The 27,180-nt window shown below is 42.7% G+C and overlaps 1 protein-coding gene across 7 annotated transcripts in view; it reads left to right on the top strand.

Annotated features, from left to right (window-relative positions):
* The window catches only part of TANC2 (tetratricopeptide repeat, ankyrin repeat and coiled-coil containing 2), a 358,004-nt gene that overhangs the window by 322,344 nt on the left and 8,480 nt on the right, over nucleotides 1-27,180 (top strand). For 5 of the 7 annotated variants that reach the window (XM_059909099.1, XM_059909096.1, XM_059909103.1 and 2 more), the window contains 12 exons: nucleotides 603-725; nucleotides 1,291-1,527; nucleotides 5,901-6,086; nucleotides 8,377-8,470; nucleotides 14,892-15,025; nucleotides 15,986-16,109; nucleotides 19,810-19,985; nucleotides 20,281-20,413; nucleotides 20,970-20,999; nucleotides 21,821-21,912; nucleotides 23,818-23,964; nucleotides 26,411-26,511. In XM_059909099.1, the coding sequence (XP_059765082.1) occupies nucleotides 603-725; nucleotides 1,291-1,527; nucleotides 5,901-6,086; nucleotides 8,377-8,470; nucleotides 14,892-15,025; nucleotides 15,986-16,109; nucleotides 19,810-19,985; nucleotides 20,281-20,413; nucleotides 20,970-20,999; nucleotides 21,821-21,912; nucleotides 23,818-23,964; nucleotides 26,411-26,511 (1,577 nt within the window). The remainder of the gene's footprint in view (nucleotides 1-602; nucleotides 726-1,290; nucleotides 1,528-5,900; nucleotides 6,087-8,376; nucleotides 8,471-14,891; nucleotides 15,026-15,985; nucleotides 16,110-19,809; nucleotides 19,986-20,280; nucleotides 20,414-20,969; nucleotides 21,000-21,820; nucleotides 21,913-23,817; nucleotides 23,965-26,410; nucleotides 26,512-27,180) is intronic. The other 2 variants (XM_059909100.1, XM_059909098.1) reach the window with 1 other exon arrangement.

Raw genomic sequence — 27,180 nt, 5'->3', positions numbered from 1 at the left:
AGTTCCAAAATCTCCTAGGGCCTCAGGATCCTCCATTGGATCATCTGGCCTGCAATCAAGAGGAACAATAGAAAGTGTGGAGAAACACATGGGGAATTTGGGGCCAAGGCTGGACATGACATATTACTTCTGCCCACATTTTATTAGCCAGAAGTCAGTCCCATGGCCCACATAACTGTAAAGGAGGCTGGGAGATACAGTTTTCACAAATGCCCAGGAAATGAGATGGAGATCAGTGATCACACTGCATTATCTCTGTTACCGTGTATACTTTAATAACTTGAATTTAAGAGCTTGATTCAAGAAGGCTAATAGAAAAGATCTGGGGAGAGGGGGGATTATATCCAGATATAGCAGAAAAGAGAGGTATTAAGTAGATTTGTTGCCGCAGACTGCCAAGGTAGAGACAGTTTAAGTTAGCCTGTTCCTACAGGACTAGTCTTCGTCTGCATCAGTGGATTGGCTTTGTTATGCCTGGGTATTGTTTGAGCAAGACTCTATTCTCATTTGTTAGTACCACAAACCTAGAGGCTCCTAACTTACTACTGATGGTACTTTTTAGCTGGGCTAATGATTTAATTGTCTCTATATTTCTTTTTCAGGGTTTGAGTAAAAAAGTTGGAGTATCATCCTCCATCCTCCAAGGTCTCTGGATCTCCTATAGCACAGAGGGTCTTTCCATGGCATTGGCATCTTTACGAAATCTCTATACTCCAAATATAAAGGTAAGTGATAAATTACAGCCAGATTAAAGAATTAACTATGAAAACCTAAAACCTAAAGCTAGGAGGACATTTAAGTAGCTATTTAATCGATCTTTGACTTGCCTTAGACTGTCTCCTATTAATTAACCTTTTACTGATAATTTGATATATTTTACATTTTGTTCTGTGAGTTGAAGACCAAACCTATTGACCTTGCACCTTGTATAAGATGACTCTGATTGTAGAATAAGTCCTGCTGCTTCTAGGGAGTAAGTCATTCTTGGACCACCTTTGTTTTGATAGGGGTTTTTCTGACTGACAGCTCACTTAGTGGAGACTCTGACAGCACTACAGTATGGGTGGTGTTGACTTTAGTTACTGAGCAGTTTATATAAAGGAGACATTTCACATCCCTTTCCAAAGGCAAGGTATTGAAAAAGAAACAAATGAAGATTTTAAAATAAAGCCGTTACTAAATGCTTCTGGGCACTTATTGTGGGGTCCCAGAGGACTTAATAAAAGATGACTAATAGGATATAACTGATATTTATGTGAGTATTATTTCTGTTTATTCACTTATTTCTAGGTCAGCCGACTGCTGATTTTGGGAGGTGCCAACATTAATTACCGGACAGAGGTTTTAAATAATGCTCCAATTCTATGTGTCCAGTGTCATCTTGGTTACACAGAAATGGTGGCCCTGCTGTTGGAGTTTGGGGCCAACGTGGATGCCTCCTCGGAAAGCGGCCTGACTCCTCTGGGCTATGCTGCAGCCGCAGGCTTCCTAAGCATTGTCGTGCTGCTGTGCAAGAAACGGGCCAAGGTAGTGGCTGTCCAGCTCTGCTGCCTTTTCTTCTTCCCTTTTCTTTCTTCCTGCTATAGACTCTTCCTTATCTCCTGTGTTACCTCCTGAGTGTAGGTAGAATATATCAGATCCTATTAGGGAGCAGATCAAAGGGAGAACCAGCTCTGATTACGTCCTACTGTTGCCCACTTGCCATGGCCAGTTCCATGCTGCATCTGCACACAGTTCTAAAACTTTTGAGAGGCACTTAGGAAACTGCATTTATCAGCAGCCACAAAAAGTCCCTGCCTAACAACCAAGAAATTCTCTCCTGAGCTCAGAGTGAGGAAAGAGAAATGGGGGAGCAAGGAGATGGCACTGTGAAGTCTGAACTGAATGGTGCCTCTAGACTCTAAGCCTGTCATGTTAGAGTCTTGAAGACACCCCTGAAGAGGTATGGGGAGAAGATGATTCTCTCTGACCAGAGGAACTCAGAAGTGTTTCTGTTAGTGTATTTTAATTCTCTCAAAACATTTCTCAAAAATATATTTGCTTTATAGTATCTCAAAGGCCACTGATATAACTCAATTTCAAAATATTGGTGAAAAGAAAAATGCTGGTCTCAAAAATGTAGGCCTCTGGGGAACATTGTAACCCAATGGTATTTTGTTTCCATCCTGAAAACAAACTGAGGATTTTGGTGGTTTTGCAGTGAAATATAAGTAATATGTATGACCTCGTTCTGAGGTGTCCAGTGTCCTTACCAGGGAAGAACTGTGTCTCCTGAGACTCCTTTGGGAGCTGGGACCTGGGAACCTCAGTGAAATCTCAGAGCCGTAGATGTTAACTGTGACACAGGAATGGTCCACCTGTAATGTCCTAGTCATTTGAATGAACACCTCTAGAAACAGAGTGATAACTGGGCCTTATTACTACTGCTGTGAATTCATATTCTAATCTCAGCTGGATCTTTCCTGTTGCTCAGGTATCATTTTATTCATCTCTTATTTTCCCCAGAGCAGATAAATAAATCATTTGTGATCTTTTCAAGATGCTATCAAACCTCTTTTGCCCTCCTACGACTACCAAGATGGAGTTTATCTCACTGTGCCTCTATCTCAAAACTCTATTAATCCTTACCTACACTCACCTTTACTTCTGCCTCAGAGAAGGAAGTGTTTACCTTCCTTTCCAGAATGCTTGCCTCCACTATATATATTTTGTTTTTATTTTTTTTCTTTTTCGGCAATGCTGCATGGCTTGCGGGATCTTAATTCCCGACCAAGGATGGAACCCATGCCCCCTGCAGTGGAAGTGCGGAGTCCTAACCACTGGACTGCCAGGGAATTCCCCACCTATATTTTTTAATCTCAGTATGTTGCTCTTTCTCTCACATCATTTCATTCTTTTTCTAAATTCACACTACCTTTCTTCTCAGTTTCTACAACCTATGAATGTCTTATCTAACCCAAAAGAGAAACTCCCCTCTCTCTCCTAACCAGAAGCCACCATCCCATCTCTTCCCACCCATGTCTACCAAGCCTGTCCTAAGTGTCATCTCTACTTGCTACCACTGCTTCCTTACTACTCCTTAACCACTTGTGGTCTGGCTTCCGTGAGAGAAAGAGGAGGCAAGTCATTAAAATCATAAACTTTGGCTTCAAGCACGACCTGGTCAAAGCCTGCATTCACACTCGCTTTCTCTGAGGGCTTGGATGAGTCATTTGACCTCTCTCAGTCTCACTTGTTTAACCTAGAAACAGGATTAAGAGGGGCATTGTGACAATTAAAAGTGATCGAACCTTTTTAAAAAGAGATGAAGTCTCTTTTAGTCTCATGCAGTGCCTAATAAATAATATCCTTAAAAAAGAAAACAAAAAAAAAAAAACCCTAACCTCTTGGCATTCAACTGAAGCTGCTCTCAAAAGTCACTAACAACTGCCAATCACCAAATAAAGTAACTATTTCTCATTTCTCACCCCTCTAAACCACTTAAGTATTTAGCCAGTTATTTTGTTGCATAACTGAATTGAATGTTCTTCAATTATAGTTGGTCTGATATTTTCTCTTCATTAGATTGAGTCTGTATGTTTTTGGCAAGCACACCACAGACATGATGCTCTGCCCTTATTCATGCAGCACTGCAGGAGGTGCATGATGTTGAGATCTCATTACAGGGGATGTTAACCTCTATCACTTGGATAAGGTGGTATCTTCCAGGTTTCTCAACCTGAAGTTACTGTTTCTCCCATTTGGAATTAAGAAGTATCTTTTAGGGAGATGCTTTCAGACTAGGCAGATACCTTGTATCTTTTTTTTGTCCACTAATTTTTTTGTCCACTAGTTTAGGATCCATCCATTGATGGGTCCATTCTTGCTGCAGTAATTATTGCTATGATATTTGCATAATAGTGATTTTCTATTTCCCTCTTCCTTCTACATTTATTAATTGGAATTCTACTGTAAGGAAGAGCTCTCCCTTCTCCTCAATGTATTCATTTATTCATTTACTTATAGCACTATGGGTTCCTGGATATTTATTTTATTCTATGATCTATAACTCATTGCCAGTATTTTCTTTTTTTGCTCAAATTGCCCCAGATTTGGCCATTGGGAGCTTCTTCACGTTGGTTCCTGTGTCCTTTCAAGCCCCCACCCCCATTATTTCATGAGTGCTTCTGTACTTTCTGGCACCACAGATGTTCCAAACTCATCTTTTGCTATTACTGTCCCAGCCCTGGAATCAACCGTTTCCCCAAGAAGCCAAGGGTTCTTTTAATTCATTCCCTTAGTTTTTAAAAAATACAGTTCTGAACATGAAAATTCTCAATGACTCTCCATTACTTATTAAAATTCAGACCACTAGCCTGGCATTCAAAATATCCATGCTCTTGTCCCAAAAGACCCTCTCAACTTTGTAGTTTGAACTCCCCCTTAATGTATTTTACCCTTCAGAAACTAGAATTAATCATTTCCTATCCCAGCCAGTTGAGATAGCCCTTTTCTTAGTCCATTTGGGCTGCTGTAATAAAATACCATAGACTGAGTATCTTATAAACATTTCCTTCTTACAGTTCTGGAAGCTAAGTCCCCACAGCATGGTGCCAGCAGATTTGGTGTCTGGTGAGAGCTTCCTGGTTTACAGACAGTGCTTCTCGCTGTGTCGTCACACGGTGGAAGGGGGCAAGCAAGCTCTCTGGGGCCTCTGTATAAGGATACTAATCCCATTCATGAGGGCTCTGCCCTCATGACCCAATCACTTTCCAAAGGCACCACCTCCTAATTACCTCAGGGGTTATCATTCCAACGAATAATGGTGGGAGAACACAAACATTCAGACCATTGCACCTTTCCCTCTGAATCTGTTCCTGATTCTGGCTGGAAATTCTCTGAAATTTTATTGCACTTTTGCTTTCCTTCTTACATTTATTATATTACACCTTTGTTGGACAAGTTTTTGTTGTATTGGTCGCATTGCCCCTATCTTGTTCAAAACTTTGAGAGTAGAATCTATATTTTACTCTCTTATTTACCTTTTTATCCTATCGTGTACCTTGTACATGGTAGGCATTCAGTAAACATTTGTTATGTGGATGGCCAGGTGGAACTAAAGCTGGAGAGAACCAGATACAGAACTTAGGCTTCAAGTGCTCTAACTACCACTGGAAAATAACCTGCCCACCTGCCAGAAAAGGCTGTTCATCTATTGAGACTGTAGCTGGGGACCTTCTGGTAGACTGACCTTAATCAGCCTTCTCTTTCAGCCTAAACTTGTAACCAGCACTGCAACTGTAAAAACTGCTGTTGGAACATAGTCTAGCATTAAGTTCCAAGTACCTCTAGCCATTTTGGCCAGATGGTTGAGATTCTGCCCTCCCACTGGAAGAGAGCAGTGGCCTTTGCCAAAGCATAGTGGTCAAATGTGTGATTCATGATATGAGATGTTTTGCTTCTTTGGAAGACCAAAAAATTTGAGCTTCAAAACTTTTTTCTTCCCTTTCGTGATTTCAAAGACAGTTTTTTGTGCCAACGCAGCTTACAAGTCTTTCAAATTTGGGTCTAAAAAGAACTATTTGAGGACAAGGGAGAGTGTACCTCAGGAAAACAAAGCTGGAGCTGGGAGTTTTGGTGTTTTGTTTTTGGGTGTTTTTTTTTTTGGTTTCTTTTGATGTGAAAACAAAAGCCTGACGTTATGCAAAGAGGTTCTCCCCAGAGGGGCATCTACCAGAGTTGTAGCTCAGTGAAGATCTAACCTGAGTAGGAGAGTATCTTCTAAATTTTCTCAGGGATTGGTCCAAAGAATAGGAGAGGAGGAATCTTAGTAGTCCAGACCTGTGCAGTGGGCTGATGTGACTAGATTGGGAATACAGCCACAGTCTTTTTCACATAGGTTTCTCTGTCCCCTCCCGTAGGTGGATCACTTGGATAAGAATGGGCAGTGTGCCTTGGTCCATGCTGCACTCCGAGGTCATCTGGAGGTTGTCAAGTTTTTGATTCAGTGTGACTGGACAATGGCGGGCCAGCAGCAAGGGGTGTTTAAGAAGAGCCACGCCATCCAGCAGGCCCTCATCGCTGCAGCCAGCATGGGTTATACTGAGGTAAGAAAGCAGCGGATAAGGTTTGGGGGAGTTTTTCAAGCTGTGTATTGAAGGACCTAGGAAACCAGGAAAAAGGGGTTGCATTATTATAAAATTGCCAGCCTAGGGCTTCCCTGGTGGCACAGTGGTTAAGAATCCACCTGCCAATGCAGGGGACACGGGTTCAAGCCCTGGTCCAGGAAGATTCCACATGCCGCGGAGCAACTAAGCCCGTGTGCCACAGCTACTGAGCCTGTGCTCTAGAGCCCGCAAGCCACAACTACTGAGCCCGCATGCTGCAACTACTGAAGCCCACGCGCCTAGAGCCTGTGCTCTGCAACAAGAGAAGCCACCACAATGAGAAGCCCGCACACCGCAACAAAGAGAAGCCCCCGCTCGCTGCAACTAGAGAAAGCCCACACGCAGCAACAAAGACCCAACTCAGCCAAAAATAAATTAAAAAAAAAAAAATTTGTCAGCCTAATTAATGTGAATTAGGTTTTTGGTCATTGATCTGAGGAGTAGGGAGATTCCAGGGTACCTAGAATTATGTTGGAAAGGATCTCGGGAATTATCTAATCTGATTCCTCCCCATCTTTCCACCCCTATTTAACAGACAATGACACTAGGCTCAGGGGGATTATTTTTTGACCTGTGTTCACATGGGTAGGCAGAGTGGAATGGAAAGGGCACAACAGTTGGAATCTCAGAAGAACCAGGTTTGAGGCCCAGCTTTCCTACTCATCAGCTCTGGACCTTGGGCAATTTACCTAATCTCTTAGAACCTTAGTTTCCCACCAGTAAAGCGAGGCTAATAAATTCTTTTTTACAAGGTTGATATGAGATGTAAACTGTTAAACACTGTGCAGATGGTATTTTTGCTAATTTATTTATTAATGAAAGTAATAATACAGTGGCAAAATATGTGGAATTGGTAGTGTTCTAGGAAATGTGTAACAGCTAGCTCTGGGGAGTGGAGTGGAGCAGAAGTTTGTGTGTGTGTGTGTGTGTGTGTGTGTGTGTGTGTGTGTACATACAGACTTAAATTTATTATAAAATTTACTGATATTAAAAAAAATGTTGCACACAGTTTACAAATAATAATGAATTGTGTAATACTCTTAATTGAATGCTTTTGTTGATTTTTGCTAAATGTATATCCATACCCAACCTGTGATTACAACTCAACCATGATTTGATAAATGAAGTTGCACCCGTATTTGCTCTTTTCCCAATAATTTTGTCATTAAATCTGATGTGCGATCTACTGTTAAACTACTTCTCACCCTCATACAAATTATATTCATTAAACTGGAACCTCTTTTAGCTTTAGCACTAAATCAAATCTTCATTTACAAAGTTTGCCGATTTCCAGGGTATAAATACCCCCACCATGGCTGATTTCAAGCTGCCAACGTGACATCACCGAACACAAAGTTTCAAAGAGATGCACAGGAGCACACCATTATATAAAATTTCCACCATACACATACAGTAAATATAAATAACCTGAAGAGCATAGATAATAGCAAAATGTAATTAAATAATTAAGAAGTTATAACATTTGATATTTTAACCTTTTTTAATATAATTTTTTAATAAACATCTTTGTTTACTGACTGGCTTGCAAAATTCCGAAAATTTAACAGTCCGCTTTCATGGGCCAGTACAAGGTGGCTCACCACTGCTTGAGATGCTTCAGTGACACAGCTACCCCATCAGCTGACCTGACGTATCACCAAGGGAATATTAAGTGAAATTGGAATTTTTATTATCTATAGAAGGCTTTTTAGCTCTCTCTACAGTCAAATTCCTGGAAACAGAGCTGTCATTTTCCTTTGTTGTTAGCAGCCATTCTCCTTTTATTATCCCCAAACAGTCCTTGTAATTCCAAGAGGAAAAAAGAAGATAATAGCTCCGCTCTGAAAAACTACAGGCCCTCAGTTTTCTCCATATTTATTTTCTGGGTTTTGTTTATTGATTTTTTTCCTGTTTATTTCTTGGTAGCATTTTTATTAGGAGGATGAGGGTTCGCTTTTTTAACTCAAATGTGATAAATATGTGATTTTTAAAAGTCACATGCTGTGTAAGTTAATTGTGTTCAAGGGAAACATGTAAACTGTACCTGGTAGAACAAATGCTCATCATGGCAGCTTTGGGTTGTTATGCGAGGACAGTCAGTTCTGACTCCTTTTGTGTGCAAGAGAGAGCATGACCCTTGGGTATCCGGGTATCTTCCAAACCTCACAGGCTAGTATCAGTAGTATAGTTTTCCGCCTGACGTTTGAGCTGACACAACTTCTTGTTTCAGATTGTCTCCTACCTACTTGATCTTCCAGAAAAAGATGAGGAGGAGGTGGAGCGAGCACAGATCAACAGCTTTGACAGCCTCTGGGGAGAGACAGGTACCTCTTGTGGGCATCTCTCTCTTCTCTGTGCATGTGTCATGTCTGTGTGGAGATATTCTCTGCATCTCACACCCTGATTTTTTTCTCTGCCAGACCAAAGGTGGCAGGCTCTGTCTTATGGCTATTGTGTTGGAGACTGATTCTGCCAAAGTAAAAAGTCACGCAGTTTCCTTCTTTCAATCCTCTTTCCCTTTGGATGCTCCATGCCATTAGCCCCAGAGTCTTCTTTCAGACAAAACCTTCCCCCGCTCTTGTTTCCAAATATTTTAAAAGACTGAAAGTTTCCTTACAGTGTGCCAAACCATAGCAGAAAATAGTTGTGAACTTTTTTTTTCCTGTGATCCTTATAGCAGTTAGGAATAAATATTTCTCCTGTAGCTATAAACCAAGAAGTTAAATTTTTATCGACACCTCTGGCTTACTGAACCAAGTGTTATCATGGCAGAGTGGTCCTGACATGGTAAAACTGATACGTCATGAGTACAGTTGCTATCAGGATGCAAAATGAAGGTCCCCCCTGTAGGGCACAGCCCTGCGCAGTCTCTCACGATCTGTAGCAAAGCCATTTCTATATTGCTTGGTACTTACTCCACAAACGGAAGCCTCTTCCTTGTGGCCTTTGCAGGAAATGATTGTTGTCTTTCCCCCAAGTCTAAACTGGAACATCTGGAAAAACATTAGTAACCTTTTATGTGTTTTTATGAAACCAGGGCAGTAAAAACTGTAGAATCACCACAGATATGTGTCGTGTTTGCCAGGATAAGTAGACCAACATTGAGATGGCCGATTTTAGGGAGAACATTTTACTAAACAAGAGGGGGATATGCTTTGGTTAGGGTCAGAATGTTATTAAAAATGAGAAGATGCTTGAATTCACTTAAAATGTATAATTACCTATTGAACTGTGATGTTTCCACACATGGCAGTAATCTTATATAGGTTTCATGTCTTCTTTAACATCGTGTAGAATGGTCCAGAGCTCAGGAATTTGCTTCTCAAACAATCCCTCCCTCTGTCAGAGCCAAAGGGAGCAGATGCCGGGCAGCTGCAGCTTAAGAGCCCATGACAGATTAAAGGAAAATGTGCAGCTGGCAACAGCTGCTGTCTCTGGGGCCCCACCCTGAGGGAAGCCAGAGGACAGACTGAGGGGAAGGGGCTGGCCAGGGCGCCAGCAGTTGTGGAGTGTGCATCCTGAGACCTGGAGCTGCGGGAGAGACATGATGGTTTACATCCCATCAACACAGCCTCCCCGGCACAGCCCCGCCGTCCCTCCCAGAGTCTCCTGTTGCCAGGCCACACGCGTGCAACCCTAACCCTACCTGGGGAGGGCAACAAAAAGTAGCGGCCCGATGGCGATAATGGACAGAAATTACAAGACTAGCAATCATAGTGATGAATATCACACACATCCTAGTGCTGTCCTTGAAAGAATTCCTTAAAAATGTTCAAGAAGGGTGTGAACTAAGTGGAAGACTTATTTTTATTGATATGAATTTCTTATTAGAATAAAACTTTACAGCCTCAGGACTTTTAAAGGATTTCCTGCTTTAAAGTGTGCAATAAAGTTTGTTACATTAATTTCCTTACATACGTACCATATCTCAAGATTGTAAAAAAAAAATCAAAGTTTCATGTCAGTTTGCTTGTAGTCAGAATTGTGTTGTGTTTAATTTGATATTTATATGAACTAATTTCAGCATTATGAACATAAGACTAATTATTTAAATATGAGTTAGAATGAAATGCATTTGTAATATAATTTATAGAGCTATAAAAAGTTATTTGACTTCAGAAAAATTTCTGGGAAATGATGTCTTTGCTATGTTAAAAAATGTCCCTACAACTCACCACTAGTGTAGGGTAGACTCTGAGTTGCTTTTCTATCTATAGTGATGGATTTACCAAGTACACATGTTTCTTTTTAACTTACAGCACATAATCATTTAAAATTTATAATGACTCATTGACTTGTGATGTTTCCTCCAATGGCAAAATCTTATACATGTTTCCTTTGCATAGAGAATGAAGGTCTATGACCTGCAGCCAGCTGGTTAGGGTCTCATATCTGCAACCCTGGCCTAAACAACCCAATTTTTTACTTAGGAAAAATATGATGGTAATGATGTTTCCAACAATTTGCATCATTTACTGTATTAAATCTAAAACACCAGTAACTATAAGAAACTATATAACCATTATTTTATGTGCCATGCCAAAAAAAAAAAAAAACCAGAAAGAAAAACCCTCTGCCTATAAAACTGACACAGTTCTTTATTATCACATCGATTATAAGATGCAACCTGACTTTGAGATGTTAAAAATGCGGAGGGAAGAAAGTACATCTTAGAATCAATGAAATATATCTTAGCATATGGTGAAATATTTATTGAGATGTAATTTTTACATATCAGATTTTCTAAAAGCAGGTCACTAGAATATCCTGGTTGTCTTCGTCCTCCTTTTATGGCCTTTTGTCCTTCCAAAGAGCACCTTCCTACATCGAGCTTTCACCATCTGGCTGACTCCTCCCATCCTGCAGGGTTTTCACAGATTTCTTATAGAACACAGAAATCTGTGTTCCAATTACATGAAATTTCTAAAAATCTTAGAAAAAAAAAAAAAGAAATCTGTGTTCCCACACAGAAGAAAGGCAATTAAGGTGACAAGATTGTTCACCAATCCCTCCTCTCCTTTGTCTTACAGCTATAGAACAGAACCAGCATTAAAAGCTTCTAGCAACTCTGGAGAGCCTGAGCCACATGGCCCAAAAGTAGCGAAAATTCAGAAAATAAACAAGATACCATTAATTCATGCCTTCATCATCTTTTGCCTAGATTATTGCAACTACTTCCTAGCTGATCTTCTTGTCTCTGGCCTCACCCTTTTGTGATTTATCTCCCAGACTTCAGCCAAAGTGATCTCTCTAAGCCACAATCTGTCCATGTCACTTTCCTGCTTACCACCCTTCATTGACCACCTGTAACATTAATGTAGCATAAAAAGGGACTTCCCTGGTGGTCCAGTGGTTAAGACTCCACGCTCCCGATGCAGGGGGCACAGGTTCGATCCCTGGTCAGGGAACTAAGATCCCACATGCTGTGTGATGCGGCCAAAAAAAAAAAAAGGTAGCATAAAAAGACGTGTCATGATCTCTAGCATCATCTATTGCCTGTCTTCTCCAGTAGGAGTAAACGTGCCGTTCCCCACCTCAGTGCCTTTATACGTGCTGTCCCTGTGCCTAGAATGCCTCCCTGTTGTCGTTGCCTGTAAGTCTCCTATTTCTCTTTCAGCATCTGGTTTAGATTGTCATCTCTTCCTGGAGACCTTCTCAGACACTTCTTCCTCTGTGCCACCTCCAGACAACCCCCATGGACTTATCTCTGTTGTGCTTATCACACTGTATAGTAATGTATTTGTTTGTCTGTTATCCTTATTCAACCCTGAGTTCCTTGAGAGCCGACAGTATCTGACAGATAGCTCTATAAATGTTTAATTAATGTTGTTTTGGATAGCAGTGATCAGTATATGTCTTCCCCACCCACCTCCATCCCATCGGTCTTCCATGACCTGTCTGTGCTGTACACTTTCAAGGTTGAGAAGAGATAAAAGAACCATTTGCTTCTCTACGTTCTATTCGCATCAGCATGCCATCGAAGCCGACTTTGGCTGTTTCCTCAACTCTGAGCTGTATCCTGTCTGTCTCTTCAAACTCCTTAGCTGTTTCCCTTTGAAAAAGGGCCATTTATTTCAGATAATCTCATCAGATGCTGACACGCTAGGGAACGAATTCTGTTACTGGTCTCTTAGGAAAAGAGATTTGGCTCCAAACTGTTAACATTTGCTCTAAGAATCAGTTTGTTGTTTTACAGAGCTGGCTTTGCCTTAATCGTCTCTCTTTCAAAAAGTTTTAACGGTTTTTGATAAGACCTATATAAAATCCAGCCAAAGCAACTCCTTGCTCTTGGATTTTGAAAAGTACAGACCCAATTTTCCATAGTTGTGTTGTTCTGAGATGAAGTTGGCCAGCTGTGTTAATGACCATGTCCAGATATCAGCTGGAGAGTCCTGCCAAATTACATCATAACCTAAGTAACAGAGATGATACAACAAAGAAAAAGGCCGAATGGAACATTCCCTCTCATATAAACATGTTGTCCGGTGGGTTGAGATGGGCCAGCCCCCAGCAACATGACTCCAGGTTAGAGCAGACAGTATATAAGTTTAGCTTTCAGGATGGGCACTGCTTGTGAATTTTCATCTGTGTTCTGTGAACTAGCATCATTGACGAGAGGCTTGATTCTGAAATACTGTCTGTATTTTCTCCAGAGTGCTATAAATTCTTGCGTGAAAAAGAATGTATTTGCGCACACACACACACACACACCCCACGCCATACACAAGACATTGAAAGGGAGGTTTGCTGCAACCCTGCCCCCTGGTAGCTACTTTAAACTTGGGAGGGTTAGAAATTTTCCAAACCCTTTGTTTTATGTACCAACGAGATGATTCTTATGGTTCCTAACAAGTGTCTAACCCAGTCAAGTTCTTTCTTTTTCCCCAACTTGACTGAGATGTAATTGACATACAACATTGTGTAAGTTTAATGTATACAATGTGATGATTGCCAGTCAAATTCTTAAGCTACTCTTGTGTTCTGACCCAAGAACTAAAGTTGTGTTTTTTTTTTCCTGAACTATTAGAAATGTGAACTTGGAAAAGAGGGAAAATCACTTTGATTTAAAGAACAAGAGACAAAACTTCTCAGTCAAGTAAACAATCAAACCCATCAATACTTGTAACTTATCCATTCGGGACTTGGAAATGACCCTCACCTCAGATAGGATGAAGCCTCTGCCCTTCTGTGAGGAACAGGACGGAAATGCCTATGCTAAGAGTTCCAAAAAATAAAATGAAAAATACACATAAGACAAGGCCTAGATACATCTAGTTTAAGATCTTCTAAAACTGCCACATTTTCCTTCATAAGCCCTTTCTATCCTTGAGGAAGGAAAAGATTACTTTGAAGGTTTATCTCAGTGGAAATTACAGGTAGTTTTAGTTTTGCATATGAGTCAGTTGTGGATAAATTTGGCCAAGCTCAAAGACAAAATGCCGTAATTTGCACTTAAATGAAAAAAATCACAAGTGACCATTTGATTTGAATTTCAATTGCTTCCCTGATTAGATACCAACATTTGCAAACTGAAATATTATCTGCACCTGCCAAGTATTATCTTCCTCTGATTTGTCATTGGAGTAGGTGGCCACCTACTAAATAAAGGAAGGACCCGCTGACTACCACATCCGTTTTTCAAGTCTGTGTGGGGAAAAAGGTCTCCATACTCTTTCTTTAAAAGCATAACTCCTGCCATTTTCTAACAGTGTTTACCATCTTCCCTACCCTCATCCATTTAACACACTAAGTGTACACATTTGAGATCCCTGGTTAAGAGACAAATACGTATTTGTTCAAATATAGACTTAGTAAGAAGTATATCGACAAATTCCTCTTACTGCTATTGAAATAGTACTCAAAGGATGAAATAAGCACTCTTAGAATCTCCAGTGTATCAGAGATCATGAACAATGGACAGTAGCACAGAAGGGAGAATGTTTATGTTTCTTCCTGCTGTGTGTCCTTTATCCTCGCTATAGCTGTTCTTTATCTGTGACTCCATTATCCTGTATTCAGAAGAAAAGAGCCTTTGTCACACTTCTCTCATCCCTAAGACTATTACCTTGAACAGTTTTGACCCTCCTATGAAAATGGTCACGCATGTACTAGAAACTTCTGTCTCAACTGATGAAAAAAAAAAAAGAATGAAAACTGGCCCAAGGCTCTTAGACTGTAATTTCTTTTTTCTTTTTCTTTTTTTTTACATTTTTTTATATATTTTTATTGTAAATACGCACTTAAAAGCAACCCAGGAAACTGTCATTTAAGAAATCAACAAAATTAAGACGGCAATTTCCGACTGGTTCTCTGAGTTTAAGGGCCCAGGAGTAGAAATTGGCCAGAGGTGGTTCCTAGCTAACTCTCTAAAAGACCTTAGTCTGCAAAGACCCTTCTCTCTGCATTCTTACCCATGCACATACCAGTAAAAGGTTTATAGCTGGGACGAGGTACCAAAAAAGAGAGGGATTAAAAGCAGAGAAGACAGTCTGGGTAGGAAACATGAAACCAAGTAAGTTTGGTCAAAGGTGATTTTTTCAATAAAATTATTATAATTGTCTCCATATATGTAAGCCCTTTTATTTTTCTTTGAAAATTTCCTTCATGGCAAAAGTAGCCAAAATCATCATTCTTGGAGGTGAAGTAGCAATCGCATTCATCAAACACAGGTATGCTGCCCTGCTTACCCTAGAGGGCTGGAGAAGGCAAGACCCCCTGTCCTCACTCTGTGCTCTCTGCCCTTAGCCCTGACAGCTGCAGCCGGAAGGGGCAAACTGGAGGTGTGTCGTCTGCTCCTGGAACAGGGGGCAGCAGTGGCCCAGCCAAACCGCCGAGGGGCAGTGCCCTTATTCAGCACCGTTCGCCAAGGCCACTGGCAGGTAAGCAGGTAGCTACTTCCAGTGCCCCAGGCAGGGGTGAGTGCTGGGTGGGAACTTCTGAAGCAGAGAGCAAAAAAATCACAAAATTTGGGTTATCCAGCAGTCACTGGGTTTGAAGACTTGGGCCTCTGTTATTAATATTCTGGTTAATTGAGAATATGTCAGAAAATTAACATTCATACCTTCTATACCATACAGATCATTCCTGATGATCTGTATCGTATAGAAGGACTAGCTACTTTTGGCCTGGTCGTGCAGTGACCTCCTTCTCACACTTCACAACATCCCCAGGGTCTCTGGAAGGTTCAGACCTCAACAGATCCCTGCTAACCACTTACAACAGGTGTGTCTCAGACTTGCAAAAAGAAAATGTGGTATATGTAAATTCTAGTTATGCGATCTTTCCAGATGTTTGGATTCTGGATAAACGCTAATTTATATATTTAGGATGGAAAAAAAAGTATATTGGTTATAATCTTTTTTTTTTTTTTTTTTTGGTTATAATCTTTGAAAATGTTTAAGTAGGAAATAACTCCTAGGAGCCAAACAGTGCTAAAGAGTTATCAGAGGCTGTATTTTGTATTTACTGTATTCTGTTCAGTTGTAAATATTCACTGCAGGCAGGTTTGCAACCCCTGGAGGCCAGTAAAATGGCACTGACATAGGTGTTGGCGCTTCCATCATGGGGTTGTTTAGTCTACATCTTGGCCTTTGTTACCTTGAATTCTTTTTTACTGAGTGGCTGAGTCGGACATTTAGAGTTGAGTTCTTCTCATTTGGCTGTCCCTGAGAGAGTCAGAGATGGAACCCCATGGTACTAGACCACGCAGGGGGTTCTTGCAGTGGGAAGTTTCTTTAGAGGTGACTCGCGGGGAGTTCTCACAGTGTGGGGGAGGGCGTGCGTGTGTCTGCTCAGCAGCGCTTCCTGGCTGATTGGTCCCTGCTTCTCTGCACCTGCAGATTGTTGATCTTTTACTCACCCATGGAGCTGATGTCAACATGGCGGACAAGCAGGGCCGTACTCCCCTGATGATGGCGGCTTCCGAAGGCCACCTGGGGACTGTGGACTTTCTCCTTGCTCAAGGTCAGTCCTACAATGCCAGAGCTTGATGATCAGTGCCCATAACAACCCAAGGAACTCATGATTTCCAGGGATGGATTCCAAGAGGAGTTGAGAATGGATATTCTTAAGCCAGTTGGTTAGAAAATGAAAGTCCGTCTCCTCTCTTCTCATATACAGTGGGACCCTTCTAATTCTGACGTTCTCTGTTTCTTTATGGCTTGAGGGGTTTTTGGTATCCTAATCAAATTTACATAATCTAAGCTCTTTAATCTCCCAACTTTGATTTTTTTTAATGCACACTCAATAAATGTTCATCTTCCAGGGATCGTATTTTGACTTCATCAATTCTTTTGTAAGCCTGCACAACTAATATTTTTCTTGTATCCTAAGGAGGCAAATGGAAGTTGAAATGACTGTTGACCATGGGACCCTATTTGAGGAATCAGGGTATTACTACCCTCCTATTGTAATAAATTCCTTTTGACATTTACCAACATTCACATATTCCTGGTGAATGGGAAATAAATTAAAGGAGACTGTGGTCACACTATCCAAAGCATTCCCTTCCATGGCTCTGACCTCAGTCATCTATACAGAACAGTAGTGAGTGACAGGGGAACCTCTGTAGTAGAAAAGCTCCAGTCACTGGTGACTCTGCAGTACCATCTAGTGGAGCTTGAGCATTTGCATCAAGCAGGAGGTGGTGTGACTGTGGCCAGCTTTTACTCCATTCCAGCAAGCCTCCCCTATGAGTAAACGGGATCTTTTCATCTATAATTAATATCCACAAGTGCACACACTTCAAGAAAAACAAGCTCCTGCAAATCATGCCCAGGCTGGAGCAGCTGAAGGGTAGTTGATTTAGGAAGAAGACAAGGTTTCTTCTTCTAAGATTTCAAACTACAACTCAGTCAGAGACTTACTGGATCTTTAGCTCTCTCCTGCAAAGATTTGTTTCCACAACCTTAGACTCACAAAACTGGGTCAGAATCAGAGAACTGTTTTCCCCGTGTACAGAGTGGTTCTTGCTTCCCCAACACAAGCCACCAAACAAACCAGATTTCATGGTATCTATCCTTCTGCTAAGAGGGGGCTGGAGGAGCAAGGGAGATATGCCTAGCTTCTCAGGATAAAACATGGCAGGAGTAAATGTCCCAGAACAACCTGAGCCTACTGGAAAAGGCAGGACCCCTTTACCACAGATAAGCTGTAGATGACTGCACACAGTCTGCCGTGAGCCCGTAGAAGCTCATCAGACACAGATCCCAGAGATTTGTTCCCTTTACGCTGCAGGCATTCTGGTCTCCGGTCTTCGTACTGTTTCATTCTTTCACACTTAAATCAGAGACTTTCTCTTAATCAACAAATCCTACCCAAGTTTATTTAGCCTACGTTATCTGCAAAACACTATGCTAGGAACTGAGTGATTTTTTAAAATAAATACACTACAATCCATGTCTTCAAAGGGTCTGTAATCTGGCAAGGAGGGGATAAAACAAAGATAAGGAACTACCTTAAAAAGCAGAGAATCCTAAGTACTCTGATGATAAAGGTATTTGAGTTAGAACAGAACAGACTTTGAAATTTGAATGGGAAAAATGTTCTATATTCAGGGAGAGGACATAATGTAAATGAAAGGTCGGAGAGGAGAAACAGTACACAACAGGTTTGGGGAAATATGCAAGTTGTCCAGTGACATACATGAGGACTGCTGGGAAATAAAATTGGAAATGTATGTGGAAAGAAATTGAAAAGGAGCAGATTAAAAGAGTTTGGACTTATCTGAAGGCAGTAGGGAGCCTTTCAAAGATTTTAAAAAAGGGAATCAGTGCCAGAGTTGCGCTTTAAAAAAAAAAAATCACTTTGGCAGTGGTGTGAATAGTAGAGTTGATGAAGGGATTATAGTGGACCTGGGGGTCAATTAGGAAGCCATTGTCATCGAGTAGATGAGAGGTAATGCCGAATCCAGGTGCAGTAGCTGTTAGGATAGAACAGGAGGGCCACGTGCAAAAAAGATTTTGGATATAAGGGTTGATTACATGCAGGACGTAAGGATAGATGAGTTGACGATAACTCCAAAGTTCTAAAATGGATGTTTGGGAGAACTGTGATTCTGTTAACTGCCAGGAGAAGAAAAGAGAGAAGAGGAAGACTTGAAATTGAATTTTCGGAGGAAATTGAATACATGGGTTTTTTTCATATGCATCTCCTTTTAATTTCTTAAATTCCAGCTTCCCTTATCTTTGTAAAATCAATTTATCTGTAACATACATCCAGAACCTTCTTATCCTGCTTTTTCCATCCCTGAAGACTCTGTCCAGGAAATTTATAGATGTTGCATCTGAGAAAACTCCTTAGATTCTGTCCCATATTCAGACTCATTCCATGTTAGAGTCAGTGTTTTAGTTGCAAACTACACTGTTGTGAAAAGATAACCCAGTACATGGATGTCTCTCCTCAGGGTTAGAAGTATCGTACTTTCCAACCCTTCATCCTGTTACGGGAAGCCCCAAAGTCTGGTTGTCTGACCTCTAGGGATACAGAGGTGATAGGCCACATAACTGCTGAGTAGCCCCAGAGCCTGGCTGTGGCAGGTCCTGAGCTTGATCTGACATCTGAATCCTGTCCAGCTGAGGAGGCAGCCTGGAAAATGAACTGTGTGTGCAGTAAGTTGATCTCTGATTTAGTTAGTGAGCATGTCATGCCAACTGTGTGGAAAGAGTCATCTTAGGTACTCTTCAAAACTAGCAAGGGAACAACGGGCTCTTTGCCATCCAAGAGCTTACAGTCTAGGCTGAGAACCAAACGTGTATTGAATTTTAGACTAATTACAAAACTACGTCAAGTGTGCTTGCTCCTCACAGGTGAGAATAGAAATGTTGAAGGGAAGAAGATGCAGAATATAAAATAGGCTAAAAGAGTGGGGATGGGGTTGTTGAAGGCTGACGAGTTTAATTAAACTCCTGATTTCCTTCCTGGCCTGGGCTCAGTCTCTTCCGATGAGTCCGTTTCCCTCCCATTCTAAGGAAGGAGAAGGTGACCTGGTACTATCGTCAATGATAAACATGTTCTGAGCTCCTTATTTTATGAGAACCTCTCAAGGAGTTTATACTATTAGAAATCGAAGATTTTTGCCGAGTTCAGAAAACATGCACTGAGAATTTATTACATATAAGTGGGATACATAAAAAAAAAAAAGATTAATAACAGAATAAGGTGACATATGTCAAGCAGGTTCAAGATGAGGTAACAGTGAATGGGAGAAGCGTTTTGGAGACAGGGAGGTTTGAGATGGTTCCTAGAGAACAGGTAGAAGTGAGGTAAGTCATGGGGAGAAAAAAGGTTTCCACACATGGGAGCAACGTAACCAGAAGTGAGGATACAGGAGTACTTGTGGGAGATTCTAGGGGTGGTGAGCACATCCATTTTGGCCAAAGTTGAGGATTCTCACAGAGGAGTAATGAAACTTAAGGATAGACAGTAAGCTTGGGGAGAGATTATGCACAACCCAGGATAGGCTGCCCTGTCAAAGAACTGGACTCTTGTATTGACAGCTTGTGGGAGCAACTTTGTTAACAGTTTTATCAAAAGACAACTCACATGCCAGAAACATAAGCTGTGCTTTGGCCGAGTGTACACCTTGAATACCAGCTTTCCCTCCTGCTGTGAACTTTCACGTTTCTCATGTTTCCTCAGCCCTGTGTTATGCCTGCTCTTGTAGGTGCCTCCATCGCGCTAATGGACAAAGAAGGATTGACAGCCCTCAGCTGGGCTTGTTTGAAGGGTCATCTCTCGGTAGTACGTTCTCTGGTGGATAATGGAGCTGCCACAGACCATGCTGACAAGAATGGCCGCACCCCACTGGATCTGGCGGCTTTCTACGGTGATGCTGAGGTGGTGAGTGCCTTTAACCAAGCCTCAGGGTGGTAAGAATAGGGAAGGTCCTCAATCCACAGTGTCATCTGGGGTTGATGATTCCTGACATAAAGTTCTCAGATCTATACTTGCTGGAGGGCAGGAACATTCACAACACCATTAAAGACCAGGAACAGAGGTCTGGCCTGGAATACCATGGCGTCCAGCCTGGTTCAAACCAGCAGTTGAATAAAGGGCAGGCAGCAGCCAGAGCCCTGAGTGGAGCAGTGTGAGCCGTTACACCTGGGTTAACTGCGCTGCTTCATCTGTGTCCTAGGTCCAGTTCCTGGTGGATCACGGGGCCATGATCGAGCACGTTGACTACAGCGGAATGCGCCCTTTGGATAGGGCAGTGGGGTGCCGGAACACTTCTGTTGTTGTCACTCTTCTGAAGAAAGGAGCCAAGATAGGTAGGAGAAAGGAAGAGGGTGCTGGCCATCTGTGCCCAGGGGCCAGACTGGTCCGGTGGTCTGGCTGCCCCGGGTGTGTGGCGTGAGTGTGTATAGTTTCCCCTGTGCCCTGGCCCAGTTATTGTCCGAGTGAACAGAAAGACTCTTGGCCCAGAGAAAGCACCATCTGAGCCGTGGTCTACACTACCCTGTGTCCAAAATCACACGGCTATCTGCCGTGCCGCGAGTAGCCTCAGCCAGGAGGCTGCTCTGACCTTAAGCGCATCTCGGCGCTGATGCCTTGGTAGCAGCCCCGCCCTGTGAGCATCCTGGATCCCTGCACTGCCACAGCCTTCGCTTTCCCTTGCTCTGTATGTGCTTTGGCCTCTCAAGTCCCTGCGGCTGCTGTCCCATCCATCCCTCAGACCTGTAGACAAGGGTTGGCTGATATGCTGGCTTTTTTGCTGCCTGCCTCTCACTGCTGCTTTTTCCTTCTTTTTTTTTTTTTTTTTTTTTTTCACCTTCATCCATTTTTTTTTCCTCTCCTACAACTTTTTGTTTTCTCCTTTCTTTGAAGGTTGTCAGACGTTACCGAGTCGCCCACGAGGTATATTTCACCGCTGTCAGCATCAGGCGTGGTCTGATGGCTTGGTCAGCTTTGCCTTCTCCTCTTTGATTTAGCCTGCATGAGTTCCCTACACCTCTAATCTTTTAATTTACTTCACCTTAAAAGAAGATTTTTTTTAATGACTGTTGTAGAGAATAACTTGAACTTTTGATAACTAACCCTGAAAAGCTTAGTTGGTAAATAATTCAGGCATCCGTAAACTAATCGAGTTAACCTTTTCTTTCTCTTTGTGGGTAAAGTGGTCCTCAGTCATGTTGGCTTGTTTCACATTGGAACCGTGCTCCTGGTTCAGCATGAATCCCAGGAGTCCTATTCAGTACTTACAAATTAAGGGAGCCTTTAGAGTCTTTCATGGTTTCCCTTCTGCAAAGAACGTATTTAAAAATTGAGACTGAACAGCTGGGGGTTTTGAGTCCCAGATTCTGAAATAAATTACCCTTTATGGATTTTTAAAATCTTACGGTGACATTTAATGTAAACCCTTTCTCCCAATTTCCTTATTTAAAATAACCCCAAACTAAACCATCGCCTGCCCAGATACAACACGCAGGCTTTGCTGCCCTCCAATGGTGCAAACTCAGACAGTGCAAACATTCTTATTTTAAGGTGAATACAAATCCAACGCAGCTTCTTGGCAGGGGGAGTTAGTAAGACGCTCCCAGTTCTAAAAGATGAGGCCGTTGTTGTGGAGCAAGTTGTTCTCTCAGCAGAAATTCCCCAGGGGTGTTTTTTTCACCCAGCTTCCTACCACCCTTACATTGTATGAGTTTTTTACCCATCATGCATCCTGTACACTACAGGTCCAGCCACGTGGGCGATGGCCACCTCCAAACCAGACATCATGATCATCCTGCTGAGCAAGCTGATGGAAGAGGGGGACATGTTTTATAAGGTGAGGGGAGGAAGGAACCGTGTCCTCCAGAAAGCCGCTGACTGTTCTCTACTTGTAGAATCTCCCAAAGTCTCGGCAGGTCTCACCCTTGGTTCTAGAGGCAGTGCCGTCCCTCAGTGGTGGGCTCATAAGCTGAGGATCCCAGGTTTTTGCTTTCTCAACAAGAGAGCAAGAGTAGCCTGCACATGCCTGCAGCTGATGAACCTAAAGACCTAGTTTTACCTGGTCACTAATAGGCAGATACATAGATTCTACATGGCATCTGTTCATTGGAGCCTGGAAACCATGGGACAAGTAAAAGAAGAGTTACATAGTGCAGATATTTCTAGTCTGTGGGAAACAGGCATCAATCTTAGCTTTTATATTTAATATATATGTAGATTTAAAAATCTGTAGTAATAATAGCTTATCAGCATCCCTGAGGAAGAAAAGGAAACCAAGACAAATAGCAGTTACAAGATTTACTTGAAGTCATTCACTGAATGACAACAAAAAAGGTATGAAGTCTTCTTGTACTCACAGTTCAAGCTGAAGGCTCCATACCCTAACACACCAAACTCCCATGGGCTGCAGGAAGTCCCGTAAGAACGTTCCATGTCAGAGTTATCTCATTGTGTTAAGATTAGCTGAATCTTCTTCTCCTAAAGTAAATACAAATCCAGCCCAGCTTTTGGCAGCGGGTGTCACTGAGACATGCCCAGGCCCAAAGATGAGGAAATGATTATGATGCACGTTACTTCCGCCCTGTGTAAGGAGTATACAGAGCTCCTGGGAGTAGAGTTGTATTTCCCGAAGACCCTTTGAGTGAGAGTTATTGTAATCTAGGACTCTTAGGCTTCTAGGAAACTTGAGTTCTGACTCAACCATGATTCTACATGACTTCAAAGAAGGGCCTCTCTAGGTGTCATGTTTATGGACTTGAGAATGGCATTGCTGTCAAGAATCTCAGCCCTGTTTATAACGTAACTTCTGGCATCCTAAGACAAGGAGTCCTACCTCCTAAACAGGCAGAGCTACTCCTGCTCCTACCCAGAATTCTGCCTTGGAAGACTCCCAAGTCTGTCCTCAGTGAAAGCGTCTAAAGAGAAAATAAAAGATCAGGATCCCTGGTTGGAGTTGCAGCTATACAGAAGGAATGGAGTGGATAAAGTTCAGCTAACAGAGTGTGAGATGCCTCCTGCCTCATTCTGGGCTCAGCTTATAGATTTTCAGATGCAAAATGTAAGAAAAGTTCAAGGCCCCTGTGACCAGGTCCCTAGGTGGGTCATAGATTTACCTCATCTTGGAAAATCCCTCTGACATAGTCAGATGGAATCACAAATTCTGAATTTCACTTCTCTACCACCACCCTACCCCATGCCTTTTCGAAAAACAGGGGAAGACTCTTTGATATTCTTTTATGCCATGAGATTAGGGGAGCAACAGCTAGACTGCTTTAGCTCCCACATCCCTTGTGAGGAAGAGAATGGCCTCTTGTAGAGGATTGGCAAGGTGGAACAAAAAGAATTTCCAGATAAGACAAATGTAACGAAGTAGTAATAACTTTGGAGTGATTGGGACTGGGAAATGCTATGTGTCCTAGGGAGATCAGGTCGAGAAAAAGCTCCTTTGAAATGAACAAGGTCAGTTCCTTGGGAGTCCAGGTGGGAAGCTGGGGTCCCAGGCCTTTCATACGCCCAGACTTTGTTTCTCTGGCTTGTATCTTGGGAATCCCCTTCGTCACCCCTCGCCTGCCTGGTGAGCTTCCAGTAGAAAAGACTGGACTCTTCTGCTCTCACCGTCAGGGCTGGTGTCGGGAGGGCCAACCCTTCGTAGTAACTGCGGAGAGAGGAAGGGAATGGGAGCAACCTTCCTCAGCTGCTCAGCAGACCAACTGTGTGCTTTGCTGTCTTGTGCTCCCGCTAGAAAGGGAAAGTAAAGGAAGCTGCCCAGCGCTACCAGTACGCTCTGAAGAAATTCCCTAGAGAAGGGTTTGGTGAGGACTTGAAAACCTTCCGGGAGCTAAAAGTGTCTCTCCTCCTCAACCTCTCTCGATGTCGCAGGAAAATGAACGTAAGTCCCTCTCATCCCAGCTCCTTTCTGCAGTCCTGGAAGTTGACGGTCCATGTCATGCACTGGCTTTTACCAGGCCCCTGAAATCCTTGTCTGCCCCATTTGGAACTTGGTTGTCCTTCACAGAGCACTGACATTTGCAATTTGAAAGAAATCAAGTCTAAGTACAATCCGTACCTCAAACTATAAAAAAGTTAATCCTGTGGGCACTTTGTAGCTTTCTGAATTTTCCTAATTCCTGCTGAAAGTGACTGGAATACCATCATCATCCTGCCCTGCCCCCAAGTCAGTTTTCTGGTCTTTGGGAAAATGTGAGAGCAGTGGTCGCTGGAATTCCAGCTGCAGTGAGATACAAATTTTAGTCATTCCCTTCCTTACTGGTAGACCCCCTAGTCATTTAAGGAAGGGCTGGAAAGAGGGCCCAGGACCATGAACTTCAAGGTTTAATTTCTAAGGCTAATCTTCAGCTTTTCACTTCTTTCTTCGTTCTTTTATTCTAACATGACATGTCCCTTCTTGTCACAGAGGGAGTCTTAGAACTCCTCCTGGTCCTTTATTATCCCCTAAATAGTCCTTGGTCCTTCTTGCCTGCCTTGCAGATACAGCCTCTGATGCCCTCAGGCACTGCTCCCTTGACCTGCAGACACTCCTGGGCCAAGAACCCTCTCTCAGATCCTGGGAATAGCCAGGATCATGTCAGGAATCTCTGACATCCACTAGCCTGAGGTCTCATGGTTCCTCAGGAGATAAAAATAATCCAAGCCAAACAGGAATGTTTGAATAAAGGGATAGAGAACTCAGGTGTACAGAAGTGAGCTTTCAGCCTCAGTAGCAAGAGATCTGCTATCGGTTCTGGAAAAGTGACCTTTATATCATCCATCTTTAGATGGCAATGAAAAGAGCGCCCTGATAAATAGACTTGGGTATCTCAGAGGGCACAGTGATGCCCTAAGAGGCAGAGTTTTCCCAGGTGCTGAGGAGAGTGGGGATGTGGGAGGAGTTCTCGGGGAAAGGCAGTGAGGTTCTTATGTGAAACAGAAGAAACAGCACCAAGGGTCTCCTCCAGCTCCAGTTAGTGAGACTTAGACAAAGCTCCGAAGCTGCTGCCAAGCTGCTGGCTGCCTTTTTGCCTCACAAATAGTCTGCTTCTTAAAAATACTCTATAATCTTCCCAGAAATAATGATTGTCCCGAAAGAAAAAATTAAGGGGAAAGGTTGAAACAGTAGAGCTGGAAGCCGATGCTATAAAATAGAACACTTCCTCTCTAGCTCCACGTTGGATCAGAAACAGTTAATCACCTCCCAGGACCACCTGAAGTCTGTCGTCCTATGTAGAAAGTTGCCCATTAATTTTTTTTCTTTTTTTTTTTTTTCCAACTTTACCTCCACCCCAGGGCCTTTGTTCTGCCTTGGGACTCACAAGTTTAACCAGAGGCTACTGTGCTGTACTATGGCTTTGATAGTAAAAGAGGAGAAAACCTTCCCCTTTAGTTTAGTATGTAAGGGTGTCTTGAAGACTATGCCTTCGTTCCCCTGGTTCCTGTTCCCAGGGCTTCTCAGAATGAGGACAGATGGGACTGTGTTCCTCCAGGAAGCCTCAGTGATTAAGAGATGAGGTGACAGCACAGGTCCCAGTGACAGCCAGTCTTCTCTCTTGTTTTATTATTATTATTTAAATTTTAAATGTTTCCTAAGTAAGGAACAAGTTTAGAGAAGGAGCAGGCCAGAGAAGCCTCTATGAAACAGAATGGAAACTACCCTTCATTGAGCATCTCCTGTGTGCCAGGGACTGTGTATGGGGCTTTCAAATGCTTTATTGCTCTTAATCCTACCTGGGAAGTCCGTATGGATAAGCAAACATACAACACACCCTGAGGGCTTACAAAGCAGAGCAGAGAATTGAACGCAAGCCTGTCTGACATTCCTCCTCCATCGAGTCTCCATAGCCAGTCATTTCTTTTTTACACAAATCCCATCTTCCTGGACTTATTTCTCATCCCTTTATAAAGCCAAGGAATAGTGGGTGCGGCAGGAAGGTGGGGGGTAGGATAAGGGTACACATGAGGCGTCGACATGTGTGTTTGCCTCACACATGCGTGTGCAACAAGAGTTTGGGTTTCCAACTTCAGGAGCTTCAGTGGGTTGACATTTGGCTTCTGGACCAGAAAGAACTATGTTGCAAAAGGCAGAAAGAGGACAAATTAAAAATATTTTCATACTTTCGGGCAGATGAATTCCTGTGAGCCATTGCAGGGCCACACAGGGCAAAAGGCAGAAGGAACTTTCAGTCTGGGCCACGTGGCTAGAGCCATGCCAGGCATGTCAAGAATCCCAGGTGTTCCGTCCATAAATGTCAAAGAAATGTACATATAATCTGTTTTATTCCCAAGCTGTCTATTTTTCATATCTCTTCAATGACTCATTTGCACACCTATTGTAATGACAGGATTTTGGAATGGCGGAGGAATTTGCTACTAAGGCCCTGGAGCTGAAACCGAAATCTTATGAAGCTTACTATGCAAGAGCAAGGGCAAAACGCAGCAGCAGGTGAGGAGAGAGAGAGAGAGGGTGAGAAGCAAGAGCTCTCTTTTCTGAAAATCTGGCCGAGGCAACGTAGACCATCCTGGGGCGTATCGGACAGACCCATATGTCTGTCCCTGAGGACTCGCAGGACCAAGCTTTGGGGATGGCTCCCATCACACAGAACACATCATACAGCTGGCAACTCTTTGGGGCTGTGGAGATGTAGAGCATTTTACTTTGGGAGAAAACTGCCTTTTCATTGTTGGAGAATGGCACCTTCTTCCAAGAAGCCTCTGCCATATCTCAGTCGCTTTTTAACCCCCAAAGCAGATAGCGTAGAGACACTGGTGGCTTAAGAAGAGGTCACTTGAGCAAAATATCTTCCCAGCCCTTTTAGAGGGGAAAGTAGGATGGGTCATATATCACGGGCTCCTCTTTCTTTTCTTACAGGCGTTTGGGAGATTCCCTGGATCATTTAGTCTTCCTCCTGGGGCTCTCCTCCAGTCTGGTGGCATCAAGCCTCCTTCTCACATACCCACCCCTCCCAGCACCACACCACACACGCATGGAGACAGGAGGTCCTGCTGCCGGGACTGAGGGGGCCCAAGAGAAACCCCATCTCTTATGCCCCATCTGCTATGGTTTGGCCAGTGGGCAGGAAAGGCTCCAGAAAGATCTAGAAACTGCCATCAG

Source organism: Balaenoptera ricei, chromosome 20 (genome assembly GCF_028023285.1).
Source record: "Balaenoptera ricei isolate mBalRic1 chromosome 20, mBalRic1.hap2, whole genome shotgun sequence".
NCBI classification, from domain to species: Eukaryota; Metazoa; Chordata; class Mammalia; order Artiodactyla; family Balaenopteridae; genus Balaenoptera; species Balaenoptera ricei.
Note: the sequence above shows the minus strand (reverse complement) of the source record. Positions and strands in the feature narration are given on the sequence as shown.